General features: G+C 29.9%; 4 protein-coding genes across 7 annotated transcripts; 2 read left to right on the forward strand and 2 right to left on the reverse strand.

Annotated features, from left to right (window-relative positions):
* Positions 1 to 32: 32 nt before the first annotated feature.
* On the reverse strand, positions 33 to 1,189 carry LOC126869531 (putative gustatory receptor 28a; the record flags this gene model as incomplete). Its single annotated transcript, XM_050626182.1, has 3 exons — positions 33 to 174; positions 242 to 310; positions 383 to 1,189. Coding segments are annotated over 3 exons (1,011 nt in total), but the record flags the coding sequence as incomplete, so codon positions are not given.
* Positions 1,190 to 1,833: 644 nt separating this feature from the next.
* On the reverse strand, positions 1,834 to 6,792 carry LOC126869550 (PC4 and SFRS1-interacting protein). Of its 2 annotated transcripts, none has more exons than XM_050626232.1 (12): positions 6,498 to 6,792; positions 6,120 to 6,190; positions 5,818 to 5,975; positions 5,603 to 5,748; positions 5,129 to 5,333; positions 4,962 to 5,054; positions 4,539 to 4,872; positions 4,300 to 4,474; positions 4,170 to 4,223; positions 4,013 to 4,078; positions 3,709 to 3,841; positions 1,834 to 3,500 (listed from the first exon to the last, which is right to left on the reverse strand). In XM_050626232.1, exons 1-12 carry the CDS (start codon positions 6,576 to 6,578, stop codon positions 3,370 to 3,372), a joined length of 1,647 nt encoding a protein of 548 aa, XP_050482189.1. In that variant the 5' UTR covers positions 6,579 to 6,792; the 3' UTR covers positions 1,834 to 3,369. The 2 variants fall into 2 exon arrangements, with proteins under 2 accessions (XP_050482189.1, XP_050482187.1); XM_050626230.1 differs by having other exon boundaries at positions 4,539 to 4,887.
* Positions 6,793 to 7,154: 362 nt separating this feature from the next.
* Positions 7,155 to 12,666, forward strand: LOC126869547 (bone morphogenetic protein receptor type-2). 3 transcript variants are annotated; one of them, XM_050626225.1, is made up of 12 exons: positions 7,158 to 7,391; positions 7,476 to 7,613; positions 7,937 to 8,230; positions 8,321 to 8,423; positions 8,499 to 8,696; positions 8,773 to 9,009; positions 9,088 to 9,243; positions 9,325 to 9,507; positions 9,579 to 9,748; positions 9,826 to 10,222; positions 10,302 to 10,523; positions 10,606 to 12,666. In XM_050626225.1, the coding sequence occupies exons 3-12, from the start codon at positions 8,051 to 8,053 to the stop codon at positions 11,631 to 11,633; spliced, it is 2,874 nt and encodes a 957-aa protein (XP_050482182.1). In that variant the 5' UTR covers positions 7,158 to 7,391; positions 7,476 to 7,613; positions 7,937 to 8,050; the 3' UTR covers positions 11,634 to 12,666. The 3 variants fall into 3 exon arrangements, with proteins under 3 accessions (XP_050482183.1, XP_050482182.1, XP_050482181.1); XM_050626226.1 differs by lacking the exon at positions 7,476 to 7,613 and having other exon boundaries at positions 7,155 to 7,391; positions 10,356 to 10,523; XM_050626224.1 differs by lacking the exon at positions 7,476 to 7,613.
* A 49-nt stretch (positions 12,667 to 12,715) lies between these two features.
* Positions 12,716 to 15,961, forward strand: LOC126869549 (elongation factor G, mitochondrial). The gene is made up of 9 exons (XM_050626229.1): positions 12,716 to 12,938; positions 13,026 to 13,184; positions 13,250 to 13,748; positions 13,854 to 14,112; positions 14,191 to 14,362; positions 14,430 to 14,720; positions 14,818 to 15,021; positions 15,086 to 15,397; positions 15,469 to 15,961. Exons 1-9 carry the CDS (start codon positions 12,867 to 12,869, stop codon positions 15,736 to 15,738), a joined length of 2,238 nt encoding a protein of 745 aa, XP_050482186.1. The 5' UTR covers positions 12,716 to 12,866; the 3' UTR covers positions 15,739 to 15,961.
* Positions 15,962 to 16,253: the final 292 nt, after the last annotated feature.

The raw sequence follows: 16,253 nt of genomic DNA on the forward strand, positions 1-16,253 counted from the left end.
TAATAACAAGAAACAAATATCAAAACAGGTGACTACTTACTATATTCTAGCAGAAATTAAATCAATTAAGTATTCTTTGCTCATCGATTGAAAAAGCGTATTGTTTAATGTGAAATATTGATTCGCTGCAAACTTTATTTCCCGATGCAACAGCTGAAGTGAAAATTGTTCGAGCTAGAAGATAATGTAATGTTAGACAACGGAAATATTGACTCGATCACATTGTATAATTATCATTTACCTCGACTTTTATTTGTCGGTCAATCGTGCAATTCAACAACGCGTGTACGAGATTCTCAGCTTTTTCGATCTGCAAAAGAGTTTACAAAATTATCTAGAACCTAGAACATTCATTTTTAAGGGAGGAAATTCAAATTCCTACCTCGTTTGTAACTTTGGCCGCTTTGGAAGTTAATAAACCAAGAGGATACAGCATAGAAATTATCCAGAGCAAGGTATTTACTATAATCACATAATCCACGCCTACATTCCGAACCGTGATTGGTTCAAAAAGGTAGTAAACGTTGTACAATAATATGTAGAATATAAGAGAGAGTGTAATCAGGATGGGCAAAGAATAAAATCGTGAAATTTCATTGGTAATGTCACAAAGCTGACCGTGAACGTCTCGAATTCGAACAACAAGATGAATCTTTGAATAGCTAACAAACACATGTCGAGTCTCAAATAAAGTGTTAAGTGTAATATCACCAAACTTAGATCGATAAAAATCTTGTATAGCGCAATTTATGTTTATAGAAATTGCATTCGTCAAACTAAGCGCGGAAAAATATTGAATAAAACAAAAACTCACAAGAATTGCAGGCAAAATAGATCCGAAGGATGAAACAGAACTGTTAAAGGATATGATATCGGTAACAAAAACAGAAACAAATAAACTGAAATTAAACAAATACACAAAGGACAAGACGTAAGAGATGTGTTTCCAATTCAGTGGTTGTTTTAACCGGCATAAAGCACCCTCAAGATGGATCAAATAATTTCCAATTTTTAGAAAAGTTGATTCATTTATACAATAATAGAGTAAAATCGAAAAAATTGCAAAGCTACCCAGCACCGCTTGAGAAATTTCAATGATTCGTGTTACAATTGTCGTGAACGCATATTCTGCATTGTATATGGTTGGTAGGAATATGAAATTCGATGCGATTATTAGACAGCTGAAAATAAATTATAAAATACTCCAAGTTTAGAGTCAGTGAAAAATACGAGGTTTTCCGAGCAGTTTTTCTTCAAAGCCCTTCGGTTTTTCAAAGAAATCGTTGCAAGTCCGACGAATTTGAAGAAAGGTAAAAATAACAGAGTCACTCGATACCTATTTTGCGGCTAAAAGGGTTTGTTTGGCATCCTTTTATGCTCGAAAAATGAATTTTAAATACTCTCAACAATATACATTTTCACTTATTCGTAAACAAACATGGAATTTGTAGACAACACACTTTATCTTCTTCTTTTGTGTATGCAACAACTAAATATCGCTTTATTTTAAATTCATTATTTCTGTGTTCCAACACTTTCATTTTTTCCAAAAAATAATTGTTCCATTTCTAGTGACATAAAACGTAAGTGCAACAATTTTACGATTACCGTCTGGTTTCATAGCTCTGTATGAAAAACAACATTAAATATTAAATTGTATCGCAAGTACATGCGATTACTTTGCATGCAATAAACTTGATATGCTATTTATTACTAGTACTGCGTACACGATCGATACTAATTGAACAAATTTCTAGCACTTATAAATATAAAGATTACGATGATAGAAATCATATGAAAAAATTTATAAAAGCTCTAGAAGAGCCATACAAATCTACAGTAAGTTTTTTATTCAAAATATTTGCTTCTTGACATTTGAAAGAAATATTTATCTTTTTAGTAACTATGATATTTCCTTAATTATGCAACATACTTATCCGTTTACTTTTTCAAAGGATACGCAATAAACCTTAACATACTTATTAAAAAAGAACATATTAACTAACTAAAGATATAGGGTAAAACTTTGAACAGAAAATATTCATTTACCTTTTCCGTTTTCAATACACTTCAAAGGCATTTCTTCGAATTAACGTAAGAATAAATAAAGTGTACATAAAAAATAAATGAACAAAAGTAAGAATGGTTTCTTCGTCATTCGACAAAAAAGAATACACCAATTTGTTTTTATTAACAATATCACCTTTACAGCATTCTTTTTCGACAAATGTTTACAAAAGTACATTTATGTTATTAAGATAGATACTGTGCTTAATTTAGATATAATATCATTACAATGAAACAATGAACGAGATTAAACTATTATTGTGTCTTGAATTATAAAAAGTACTGAATGCAAATAAATATATCTATTTTTTTCTATCTTCAGCTTGTATAAAAGTGTAATTTATAATTTTCATTGTAACATTAAGCAATTGTAACAATAAGCTACATTAGTTCAAAGAACTTTTACTCTGCAAAATTTTACTCAAAATGAATATTCACCCGCTTCAAATTGCCTAGAAGTCTTTTTCTCCAGAAATTTAAAAATTACTATTTTTCTAATTTGTACAATTCAGTAATAGTAGCAGCTTTGTGAACACATTTGAATTTTTAGGAAATGTTTAACTCATATACACCAACAATTTGTATAAGTGAAATAACGTGCATCTTCGTTTTATTCAAATGATTGTTCAAATTATGCCTTTAAAGTGCCATGAAAACGCAATTAAAAATGTGAAGCATTAATTTTAATAAGTGTTATTGAAATTTTGGTTTGAAACTAATAAATCATGCAATCAATTGTAAATCTCTACAACATATTACGTCTCTGATTTTTGCATATAGAGGAGTATTGCAATTTCCATTTTTTCCTTTTTTTATATATACATTGGTATTTGATGTTACGTAAATAGACAACATTAGCACAACATTAGCGAAACATTAAAGAATGAAGATAGTATTACCTTCAGAAATATTTTTTTCTTTTTTGGTATTACTTAACGACGAAAACGGAATTGTAATTATTAAAGAAATGTTTCATCAGATAGAGTAAATAATTATGTCTACTCTAAAATGCTTTATAATTAAACAATCTTTTTAACATTTTTAACAGATTCGAGAGTGTTCATCACTATAGTGGGCTTTCTGATTATAGTTATTGCCAGGGACATGAGTTATGATAACAAATTTACTAAAGAAGACCCATTAAATAAAATATGGTCAAAATTTATCCGAAAGTGCTATTCTAGCGGAAAAGAGTGAATTTTTTTTCAACTTTAAGACACTCATGTCGTGTAGTGCACTAAATTAGTACAAAAAAAAAATTAGTTATAATTTTCACATTGTCAGATACAAAATGTCACTATGTTACTTGGCCTCTGACTCTTTTGTAATTTCATTCCATGTAGGCACTTCTTCCGATTTAACTTCAACAGGTGCATCTGTATCTGGTTGACTACCGCTCTCATCAGCAGGTAAATCTCCTGATATGACTGCATCTATAAATTTTATTTTTGCATTCATAAAAATGCAAGCCCTCTTTTAACAAACAACTTTATTTTCTACATTAACTTAACATACTGATTACTGCGCTGTTGTGTAAATATATTAATAGAATTTTTACATATCAAATAACTAACTTATTTAATAATCGAAACTGACGCAGTAATCAATATGTTAGACATAATTACGAATTTATATATTTACCTGGACAAGCAGGATCAGACATTAGAGAAAATACTTTTTCTTCAGACATATCCTTTGTTAATTCTTTAAAATGAACCACTTGGTCGGAAAATGATTGCCAAAACGATTGCCCTTCGGGTATGGTAAACATAGCCTGTATATCGTTTAGTGAAAGATAAGATATAATTATATTTACATATTGAAAATATAGAAAAAAGAAACAAATAGATTTTAACATAAATCTCAAACATAATCATATGACAGATATTTTATGCATGTACAAGTCGTGTATAAATTACACACGCATCTGGCTAAATATGATTACCTTAAACTTGTTGTATATATGTTCAGACTTTTGTCTAATTTGTTCTGCCTTTTGTTTGAAAACACCCTACAAATAAATTTTTAGAAAAAATATAAAAAGATCATATACTAAAGATTGTATTTTATTCTTCAAAAACCAAAAAGAAAAAGTATAATACCTCCTCTTCGTCGCTTAATTTCCAATCGGCTAAATTGCCAATATATCGTCTCAACTGAAAATTGTCAGTAGTTCAATTAGGATTACAGTGAATTAATTAACACTAGAATGATAACTGGTATTTTTTTTACCCTTTTAACAGTTCCCACAATATGTGGATGTTTTTTCAACATCAAAGGATCAATTGAAAGAGATAACATATCATCCATTGCCTGCAAACACTTATCCGGATATGCTCGATCTAATCCGAGATTGGATTTAATTTGAGCATCCAACTGTAGAAGTTGTGCTTCTATACGAAGCCATCTGAAATTAATACATCCATATTAAAGGTCTACAAATTTTGTCAAATTCATATTATTTTTACTACCTCAGTTTATTTGTTTTACGATGAAGTGCTCCATCTTTTGCTAATAATCGCTTTTCTTCATCTGGGACATGTACATTGAAATCCAAACAATCTTTCACTTGTTCTGGTAAAATTTCGCCGCTTTCCAATTGTGCTTTTAATTTCATGGCATTTCTAGCAGTAGACCAGTCCCATTGTTTTTGAGCCTTATCACTTTCAAAAGATTTTGGCTTATCCATGTCTAATTTGATTCCTACATATTCGCCAGCAAATGTTAATGCCAATAGAAGTCGTCCCGGGGCATCCGACGATGCGGTACCAGAAACCACAGTACCTTCTAATATAGGTGCTTCACCTAAATTATTTTTTTCTGTGTATAAAATATATAACGTTTAAATGTCAATAATTTAATATTAACCATATATGTGATTTCTCTATACTTACTTTCCACAGTAGCTCTTTTTTTATTCACTGCACTAGGTGTTACTTGGTCGTTAGAATCTTCAGTTTTAACTTTAGTACGACCTCTTCCATGATCTACAACGTGTAAAATACTTATTAACAAAAATTGTAACAAAACGCTATGTCTAAACAAAGGTATTGATATGTACCACTTTTATCTGTTGTAGCATCTGTCTCTTCTGAACTTGAAAAGTCAGCAAACCGTTTGGGCTTAATTTTCCTACCGCTGCGGCTTACAACTTCTTTTGGTGATTCCTCTCCTTGAGAATCCAATGCTTCTTGTTTCACTGAATCACTTGTAGATGCAGATAAAGACTTCGCTTTCCCACGTCTCTTTTTAACCTCAGGTGTATCCTAATTTTTCAGAATTTGTTTATACTATATAACATAATGCAATGCTGCGAATTTTATTCTTAGAATAAAAATTGTATATAAATGTAAGGAAAAATCGCACAAACTATTCAGCCTTAATAAATACTTGTCGGCAGTTCCTAAATTATTGTTGGAGTACTCAATTCAATAATTGTTTTCTTATACAATATTGTAATAATGAGTAAAAACTCCGAATAAAATATCATATGCAAGATTAGGTATATAAATAATTAAATACAAAAATATATTACAGCAGCTGAAACGGACTTCCTTTTCATGGATTTCTTTTTCTCCTCCTCATCAATAACAAGTCCTGTTTCCATATCACTATCTGCGGCACTAACTGTTGGTAAATTTGTATCACCTTCTTTTCCTGCTCCTTCGCCAATTCCAACTTCTTCAGTTATGGATAAAAATTAATATCTTATATATATTTAAGTTGCATATCATATAATACTATATTTACCTTTAAGATCAGCAAGGTCCGATGCTTTATTTTTGTCATTTTTAAGTTCTTGTTCTAATTGCAATAAACCTTCATGAAAAAACTTTCTTCTAATTGGTTTACCAAATCTTGCTTTATTCTCTAAATAGCTATACAACTCTTCTACTTTGCATACAGCTCTAAAATTAAGTATTTAAAAATCTTAATGCTTTTTTAAATCTTATATATAGTTATGTATTATATTTGTATAATTTTATATACGTATATATATATATACTTTACATTATTAAATACAATAAGACATTATAAAAATTGCTACTTACGTTTCTCCTGTACCATAAAAATAAACACTATACTTTGAATTTTTTGAATTGGCATCAACAACTTTTTCAACCTAAAAAAATGGAGATTAATGATAATACCATGTTATAATATGTTCTTTCTAACAAAAAAATTGTAAGATATATTTACATATGTATTTCGAAGAAGACTATATACGACTAAATAATTTCTTTCACAACATAATTTAAGAGTAATGTATTGATATCAATATTATGTCTCAATACGCAACAATATCCAAACGATAATGAGTTTCAGGTTAAAAATGTTATTATCACTAGTATTCATGATATAAGTCCTTGTCATTACGAATTTCAACAAAATTATTAAAAAGTAATTGTAAACTGTATAGCTGAACTTACTTTTGCTGGCCACGGTGGATAACCTCGAACTTTAGCAAAAACTTTGTCACCCGCGAAAAATTTCTTATGGAGCTTCACCATGTTGTCCGCAAGCTTTTCCAAGTTGAATGTTAAACAGCAAATATTATCTCTGTTCCTACTATACACGACGTACAATAAGACTGATTAATTTTTAAGAAACATTGAACAAAACATCGCTAAAGCCACCATTTGCACAATATAATATAGAAAACACGCAGAATAAGACGCTGCGCGCCAATTCACGAGTCTCTAGTTACGAATACTAACGAAGCTGGACAATGTAGATTGAAAACTCCTAAAGTAAAGTTGAATCTCTCATTGGTTGCCCTCGACAGTATCGATGGTACACAAATAAATTATTTCTCCCTTAAAAATTCATTATATTGCTTTTTTAAATCATTTAGCATATGAAGAAAGATAATTGATTTTATACATAAGAAGATTACAAAAATACCTTTTTCCATATTCCTTGTGAAGCGTTCTATATTTATTGATTACTGAATTTCTAAACGAAGAAATATTTTTTATATCTAACATCAATAAAGGACAAATTTTAAATGCAGTTTTATAAATCAATTTAGACAAAGATTTTACGTGACATATAATATCATCAGTGCAAATAGTAAGTGTCAGTCGCATATTACCTACAGTCTACATTACAGATCTGATGTTTTACGTTGCCTTTGCGAACACATAAATGAAATACAATTTAATGGATACGGGTTGTCTGTCAAATGTATTAATGTTGATTCAAGATTCATTGTAAAAAAAATTTAATACGACTTCGCGGATATGTGCAATGTTTTTGTTGGTATCAAATATATTTTTCCAAAATTCTCAACTAAAATACTTAAAAAATCTATTCCTTAAAATGTAAGTATATTTCTTTTAATTTGCTTGTAATGCATTCTGCGAAATTTTTCTTTTTCATTTTGTAATTCTTCATTTTTTTTACAGCATGTATTACGATTCTTTTTATACAGATCTACATGCACAGCATATGCAATTGTGCGAAAAATTTAACGTTTCTTGTATTATTATATAGAACTATATTTTCGCGATTACTTCTTTTTCCTATTGTACTTTCTTACTGCTGTAATTATTTTTTATATAAAGACCTAATTCACACATGGATACCATAATTTGTAGCAATCACTAATATTTACTCTACTAATAAACTTCTTTTTCCTACAGAATAGAAATATGTAGTATATTAATATTTCACATGTGCATCTCTTTTCTCCTACTTATTAGCATGTATATAAATTATATAGATTCGAAATATTGAAGCAATTTTTTAATAAATCCAGTAATTCTTTTTTATTAAAATAACTCTTTATATTTTCTACTTTATATGTACAAAATTCTCATAATATGTCTATTACAATAAATATATTTGCATCGTATATAACAAACAGATGAATACATTATGCACATGGCAGCAATATATGATGTTGTAATCAAAGATGTCAGTTCTTGAGAAGCAACGCTTCCTTTGAAGTGTTCAAGTTCAAGAGGCCTGCTAAGGCACAATGAAAGCCATTGTATCAATTACATTGATCGTGCTGTTATATGGGATAAACTCAGTACCCATCAGTGCCATTAGAATATGTGCCAGCAGAAAAAAAAATAATGAAAATTTTCTCTTAAAACAAAATACACCCAGTGTACCTGAAGATTTACTCAATGACAGTAATGTAATTCATACTGGAGTAAGTTCTGAAATATATTGCATTTTATATTGTATTATTATTCTTATAAATAATTTGGTTAGTAAATAAATTGAGTTAAAATTTTTATAGAAGGATGATAATATTAATTTTGAAAAATGTACTAATTTTTGCCATGCATTGTGGCAAGAAGAAAAGACTGTAAATGGAACCAAAATTATCATTTTATCTCAAGGTATGGATGAAGTGTTTTTTCATTCAATAATGTACAATGTATGATTATTATATCTTTTTATGTTTAACGATTTAGGTTGTTGGAAACAGTCTGGTGAACAAAAATGTGAAACAACAGAATGCATTGCCCTTCAACGTTCTACTAAAGCACTGAATAATACAAAATTTTGTTGCTGTCATGGAGATTATTGTAATCTTAATATCAATAGTACTAATATCTTATACTCTGAAAATAATGCACATAGTTCTATTCCTGCAGAAGATAATCAACCAAGTAAATTTCAATGATACAAAGAATGTTCTATATTAATTTATAGTTTCATTATAATGTCTTTTACGAAATCTTGTAGCAACTGAATATTTGGAACAATCAGATTCTGGGAAATGGATTGTTATCATAACAAGTGTTCTACTATGCATATTATTAGTAATATATATTGTGGCTATAATGGTATATCGTGTATATCATAGTAATATGATAGCAAGATTGGGAAAACCACTTTCCTATACAGATCAGTTTATGGATAGCACGGCACTAAGAACTGGTACTTATACAGTAGATCATTTGAAACTTACAACAATTGTAGGTATGTTCTTTGTTAATTAAACCATTAATTTACGATAAAAATAAATATTTTTGTCTGTTATACAATGTATAATTTCAGGACAAGGACGCTATGGATCGGTATGGCAAGGCAGCATGGGAGATCAAGATGTTGCTGTAAAAATATTTCCTTCCCATTATCGTAATTATTTCCAAAATGAGAGAGATACTTATTGTCTTCCTTTTATGGAACACCCATCTCTTCTAAGTTATTATGGTTGATAATATTTTATTCTTAAATGATATTGTATTACTTATTTAAACATAACATTGAAAACTATACTTAATTTTTATTTAGGTGTTGATGAAAGAATCAGTATGGAAGGTAGTGTTGAATATCTTTTAGTACTTAGCTTTGCACCAGGTGGTACTTTAACAGATTTTTTAAGAACGCATACAATTGATTGGGCCACATTTTGCAAAATGGGTCTTTCTATGGTGAAAGGACTTGCTTACTTACACACTGATATACATAAAAGTGGTAAGTCAAAAGAAACAGGATGTTTTAGAATATAATGAAGAATATTCTTTAAAAAATAATGAAATTTACAGATAAATTTAAACCGTGCATTGCACACAGAGACATTAATTCGAGAAATATATTGATCAAAGCCGATGGTACTTGTTGTATATGCGATTTAGGATTAGCAGTTCAAATTTCTGGTTCTAAATACTATTCAAATGGAGAAGCACAACATGCTGAGATAAAATCAATCAACGATGTAAGACGATAACTTAAGCATAAAAAATATAAAACAATTTAAATAATTTATAATTACACCTCTAATTTGTAAATTAGGTCGGTACTTTGAGATATATGGCGCCAGAAATATTAGAAGGGGCTGTAAATTTAAGAGATTGTGAAAGCTCTTTAAAACAAATAGATGTTTATGCAATGGGTTTAGTCTTATGGGAATTAGTTTCAAGATGCTCAGATATTTATGTATTAGGATCAGAAATACCTCCTTATAGACAACCATATGAGAAAGAAATTGGTCTACATCCAACATTTGAACAAATGCAAGTTCTAGTTTCTCGTAATAAAGCAAGACCTTTATTGGAGGGTAATTTAGTGGACAGGCCCGGAGTACGTTTAATTAAGGAAACAATGGAAGATTGTTGGGATGCAGACGCAGAAGCTCGATTAACTGCTTTATGTATAGAAGAGCGTCTTTCGGAATTACAATCTCATCGAGGTAAATTTTGTTATATTATAATATACATATGTACAAAAAAATAAATAAAATAAGAAAGAAATGATTGGTAAATCTTCAGTAACAATGCATTTCACCGATGGAAGTCCAATGGTAAACTCTCATTGTACTCTAGTGCCTTCAACCACAAACAGCCTTTATAGCGAATCTTCGTATCATGATAATGTTCATGTCACTCAACTTGCATCGCACACAGTACAAGACAGTTCGAGTAACGAAGGTGGCATTGTTGAAAATTTGGTAACATTATCGCCTTCTGAAAGCATTGTCCATGAGCATAGCTGTAAGTATTTTATTACTATTACACTGTAGATTTAAGAATTTATTGAATCCGATATTATATACAGAACTTTATTATATTTTAGTTAAAAATTCAAATGAAGTAGCAATATATAATCATACTCAAACACTTCAACCTTATCAAGGGCGAAACCCTTGTATGGAACGAAATTTAATGTTACAGTCAGATTCACTTGAAGATTTAGGGTGCAATGGTAATGTACTCGTTGATAAATCTATGAAACATGCGTGTAATGATCAATACAGAATTGTATCAGAAGCACAAGGACTTGTTTCCCATGATTATTTGAGTCAACACACGACGCAATTAACCCAGCTAAGACCAGCTACACCTATACCATATGTTCAAAATGTTATTTCGGATGATGGTGCATCATCATATGGTAAAAGAAAACAGACAAACGTACATGAAATTTGTCCGCAAGATAGCCCCAGAAAAAAGTTGTTTGGATGGTCAAATTTTAAAAAACTACTTGTTAATAAAAAGATGTATCCATATAATAAGTATCAAATAGATCGAGAGGATTCTAAATCTAACTTATTGTCAAAACAGAACGTACAGATCAAAACTGTAGAGACTAATGTAACGATATCTCCAGCAGGGAAATATGTAAATGGTATTATTACAAAAACACCTACTTTTAGCCCTACGCTAGATAAGAATGATAAGAATGCTATACAAATTGGTAAACAGAAATTTGATAATGATAATACAAACACCCGACCATCTACCTTGCCCCTCGTAAATCTAAGAAATAAAAAGAGTGAAAATATCAGTAGACAGGAAAGCATCGATAAATTCAACGAAGTTTTTAACGTGGGATCTAATGTAAACGTATTAAAGGATCCTCATATGAGAATAAAAACGCCGGGAGATTTGCCGCCTTCTGTAAGAAAAATACGTGGTCGTGGACAATCAAGTGCTAGATTTTCTCTTTATGATGATCGTATGATGTGCAATATTTTAAGCGAGGAAGACGACCGAAGTGATAAAGCTATTTGGAATTCAGTACCATTTGGCATGGATCTTGGCGACAGCGATGACAAACATTCGTCGACTAAATTTAGTACCAAAAATGTTACTTGCTTTTAATCTAATATAGTACTAACATATTTGTAAAGATTTTAGAAATAAGCATAAACAGGGCTGTATTATAACTTCAGCTTCAATATGTGTATGTACAGAAAAATATATGTAATGATAAGTCAAATTTTATACTCTTAATGGAAATGCATTATGAAAATTCAAATATTAAAGAAAAGAAGGAAAAACAAATAAAAAAAAGACAACAAAATATACTCGAATAATATTAAGACATTAAAGGAGCTATTGAATAATTTACATTAATTACTTAGTCCTTATAAGTATATTTTGTGCTTAAAGGATCTTTTTCTTGCATAACAAATATCTATTCATAAATCTTATATCAATGTTAATATTAATGTTCCATACATTCAAAGTAGCAGCAAAAAGTTCATTAGAAATGTATTTTGATACACATAGTGAGTGTACATTATAATCCCCATTGTCAGCACATAGCTATCTTAAATGTTTATAATTTTTATGAATTATACACAATTATTCCAAGAAAATCGGTGTCAATTGTTTATAAAAATATACAATATAAGACAATTGTTCTTAATATAGAACTTTTTTTCTAAATTTAAATCTTATCCATATAATCTTTAAAGTTTAATGACATATATTTCTGAGGATTAGAAAAAATGTTATAAATTCTAATGCACAACGTGTTTTTTTCCTTAAACACCTTTATGTTTTTCACAAAAGGAAGATTATAGTTAATACATAAAAGTGCGCATTACAGCATATAATTACATAAAATAAAAGCAATGTAAAAATGTACTTTACATTCAAATGGAAATTACAATTGTCTAAGCACAAAATTCGTACTTTCCGTAAGCTCAATGTAAATATTTGTAGCATATAAACATTTTAATATATGAATTAAACAAGCTTGTTATGTTTTCTTTTAATAAAATTACAATCATACGTTTATAGTGTGTGTGCACTATTTATATTAAGATAAATTGTACTCCAATGGCAATGTGAAGAAAAAATGGAATATATAATTTTACGAAAGATAAAAAAAAAGATTTTCCCTAGATTCATTTCTTATTTAATTTCACATTATATGCTTATAGTGATTTTAATAAGTGATAAAAACATGGTTCTCTCAAACTTGTTCGGTTATGTTCGACTATATTCGGATGTTAAGTATTTAACTTTCCAACAGACATTTATTACTACTTTTCGCATATCCTAAACTATTCTTATTTATTAAAGTGTGAAAAGTAACTAGTTATCATGTCTATTATAACAGTTCTAAGGTACGACATGAATTTAAAATCATTGCGTTCTCGTTCTCATATTTTAAAGGTAATAAGTCCAATCTTATATAAAATAGGTTAGACAACATTTCAAAATTATTTATATAATTAATCTCTTTTATTTTCTATTAAGTAGAATAGTTTGCAGTGTTTGTCCTCATTTGCAAAATATGCAGAACATAAACCCTTGGAAAAAATTCGAAATATTGGTATTTCAGCACACATTGATTCTGGAAAAACCACCTTGACTGAACGTATACTATTTTATACTGGAAGAATAGCTAAAATGCATGAGGTAAATTACAAGTGATTTTAATCTTGACCTTTTTCCTATCTAAGTGCATAAAATATTTTTAATAGGTGAGAGGTAAAGATAATGTTGGAGCGACAATGGACAGTATGGAATTAGAGAGACAGAGGGGAATTACAATTCAATCTGCTGCAACTTATACTTTGTGGAAAGATCATAATATTAATATTATCGATACCCCTGGTCATGTGGATTTTACAGTGGAAGTAGAACGAGCTTTACGTGTTCTAGATGGAGCTATATTAGTATTATGTGCTGTAGGTGGTGTCCAATCACAAACTATAACTGTAGATCGTCAAATGAGAAGGTATAATGTACCTCGTCTAGCATTTATTAATAAATTGGACAGATTAGGTGCTAATCATAAAAGAACATTGGAACAGTTAAGAGGAAAATTAAATCTCAATGCTGCATTTCTGCAATTACCTATTGGTTTAGAAAGCAAAAATAGAGGAGTAGCAGATTTAATTCATCAAAAAGCTTTATACTTTGAAGGAGACTTTGGTGAAGTTATAAGAGAAGATGAAATTCCATCAGACATGAGAACAGGTATATTTATATAAACATAGGTATCCCATTTACTGATATTTTAATGCAGATAAGAACATTATTTATTCTAATTAAATCAACTAAACATATATTTCATATCTACAGAGGTACGAGATAAAAGACAAGAGTTAATTGAACACTTGAGCAATGTTGATGAAAAACTTGGAGAAATGTATTTAAACGAAATGCAAATACTTGAAAAAGACATAACAGATGCTATCAGAAGAAGTTGTATACAAAGAACTTTTGTGCCAGTACTGGTTGGGACTGCTTTAAAAAATAGAGGTGTTCAACCATTACTAGATGCAGTTGTGGACTATTTACCGAATCCTGGAGAAGTAGAAAACTATGCATTTGAGCATGAGTAAATTTTCTCACATATTAGTTTTCGCTTTTTAAAGCGTTTTCTTTTGATATGGAACAATTAATTTGTCACTTATAGAAAGGAAGCTAGTCGAATTCTATTGAATTCAGAAAGGAGTGATGAGCGTCCTTTTATTGGATTAGCATTTAAATTGGAAGCTGGTAAATTTGGTCAATTAACTTATTTTCGCTGTTACCAAGGGATGGTAAAAAAAGGAGATACTTTATATAATACAAGAACAAAAAAAAAAGTTCGTTCATTTGTAGTATGACAGTATTTAAATTGTGAAACTTTTGTATAAAAATACTATTTTTCAGGTTCGAATTCAAAGGTTAGTAAGACTTCACGCAAATCAGATGGAAGATGTGACCACAGTTTATGCAGGTGACATTTTTGCTTTATTCGGAATAGATTGTGCGTCAGGTGATACATTTGTTAATGATCCTGATCTGCAATTGTCAATGGAATCTATTTATGTACCTGAGCCTGTGGTATCTATGTCTATTCAAGTAAAAAATTCAAAAGATAGAGAAAATTTTGCAAAAGGCATCTCACGCTTCACAAAAGAAGATCCTACTTTAAGGTATCACTATGATCCAGACAACAAGGTAAAATATTAAAAATTACGCAATACATTTACAAAATAGACATAAGAATTCTGCTACAAATGAATTCAGGGAATCTAAAATGTACACTATGTCGTAGGAATCTTTGGTTTCTGGAATGGGCGAGTTACATCTAGAAATCTATTCTCAAAGACTCGAACGTGAATTTAACTGTCCTGTTATACTTGGAAAGCCAAAAGTTTCGTTTCGTGAGACATTACGTGCGCCCGTCGAATTCGATTATCTTCATAAAAAGCAATCAGGAGGAGCTGGTCAATACGCTCGAGTAATTGGTGTATTAGAGGTAACAATTTCATTTATCTGAATCATATCATACGATAATTTGCATTGTAATAATATTTTCCTAGCCACTACCGCCAGAAAAAAATACCGAACTTTTATTTTGTGATGAAACGATTGGGACAAATGTTCCAAAACAATTTATTCCGGGTGTAGAAAGAGGATTTAGAACTATGTGTGAAAAGGGATTTCTCACAGGTCATAAAGTAGCGGGTGTTAAATTTCGGCTAATAGATGGTATGCATCATTGCGTGGATTCTTCCGAACTTGCATTTTTCCTTGCTGGACAAGGTGCAATAAAAGATTCATATTTCAACGGATCATGGCAAGTTTTAGAACCAATTATGTCGGTGGAAATAACGGTTCCTATAGAATATCAGGTAAAAATACACCTTTGTTACGGGATAATAAATTATATTTTATGTTAACTTAAACTTTGTTATGTTTGAAGGGAACGGTTATGGCACAAATAATTAAACGGCATGGTATCCTGATTAATACGGACAACAATGAGGGATGGTCTGTATTAAAAGCAGAAGTTCCATTAAATGATATGTTTGGATATATTGGGGAATTACGATCTAATACTCAAGGAAAAGGAGAGTTTACCATGGAATATGCAAGATACACACCTTGTCTACAAGAAGTGGAAGAACGACTAATAAGAGAATATCAAATAGCAAATAATTTAATTCCAGAAACGCAGCGAAAACAAAATTAGTCACAAATAGTCTAATTTCATCATATTAGGAATCATTTTCGATTGTCTATATAAGACATGTAACATACGTTGACGTATGTATAAGAAAATGAATGAATGTAAGATATATTTATAAATCTGCGCAGATGTTATGTACATTTAATTGGAATGTAAGGAATTATGCTTAAACAATCTTGAAAAATTTTAGAATTAAAATGATTTTATTAGAAAATATCAAAATATACCTGAACACTTGTTTCATTTTGCCTGTTTCTTTCAACAGTAAGTACATTGAACACTAATTTTCAGGTCATTGCTTATGTTGGGTCCCAAATATTTCATTTTCTCACTTTTTGCACACTTTGTACACTTCGTATTTATCACGACAAATATCTTACATTAAAGCGTTATACAAATTAAATAATTACAATACGATTAAACGCAATGCGAAAAATAAACTATCAACTATTGAATAAATTATCAAAGTTTAAAAAATCGATTGCAATTGCGATTCTCGAACGAAATCGAATGGTGTA

Source organism: Bombus huntii, chromosome 9, assembly GCF_024542735.1.
Source record: "Bombus huntii isolate Logan2020A chromosome 9, iyBomHunt1.1, whole genome shotgun sequence".
In the NCBI taxonomy this organism is placed as follows: domain Eukaryota; kingdom Metazoa; phylum Arthropoda; class Insecta; order Hymenoptera; family Apidae; genus Bombus; species Bombus huntii.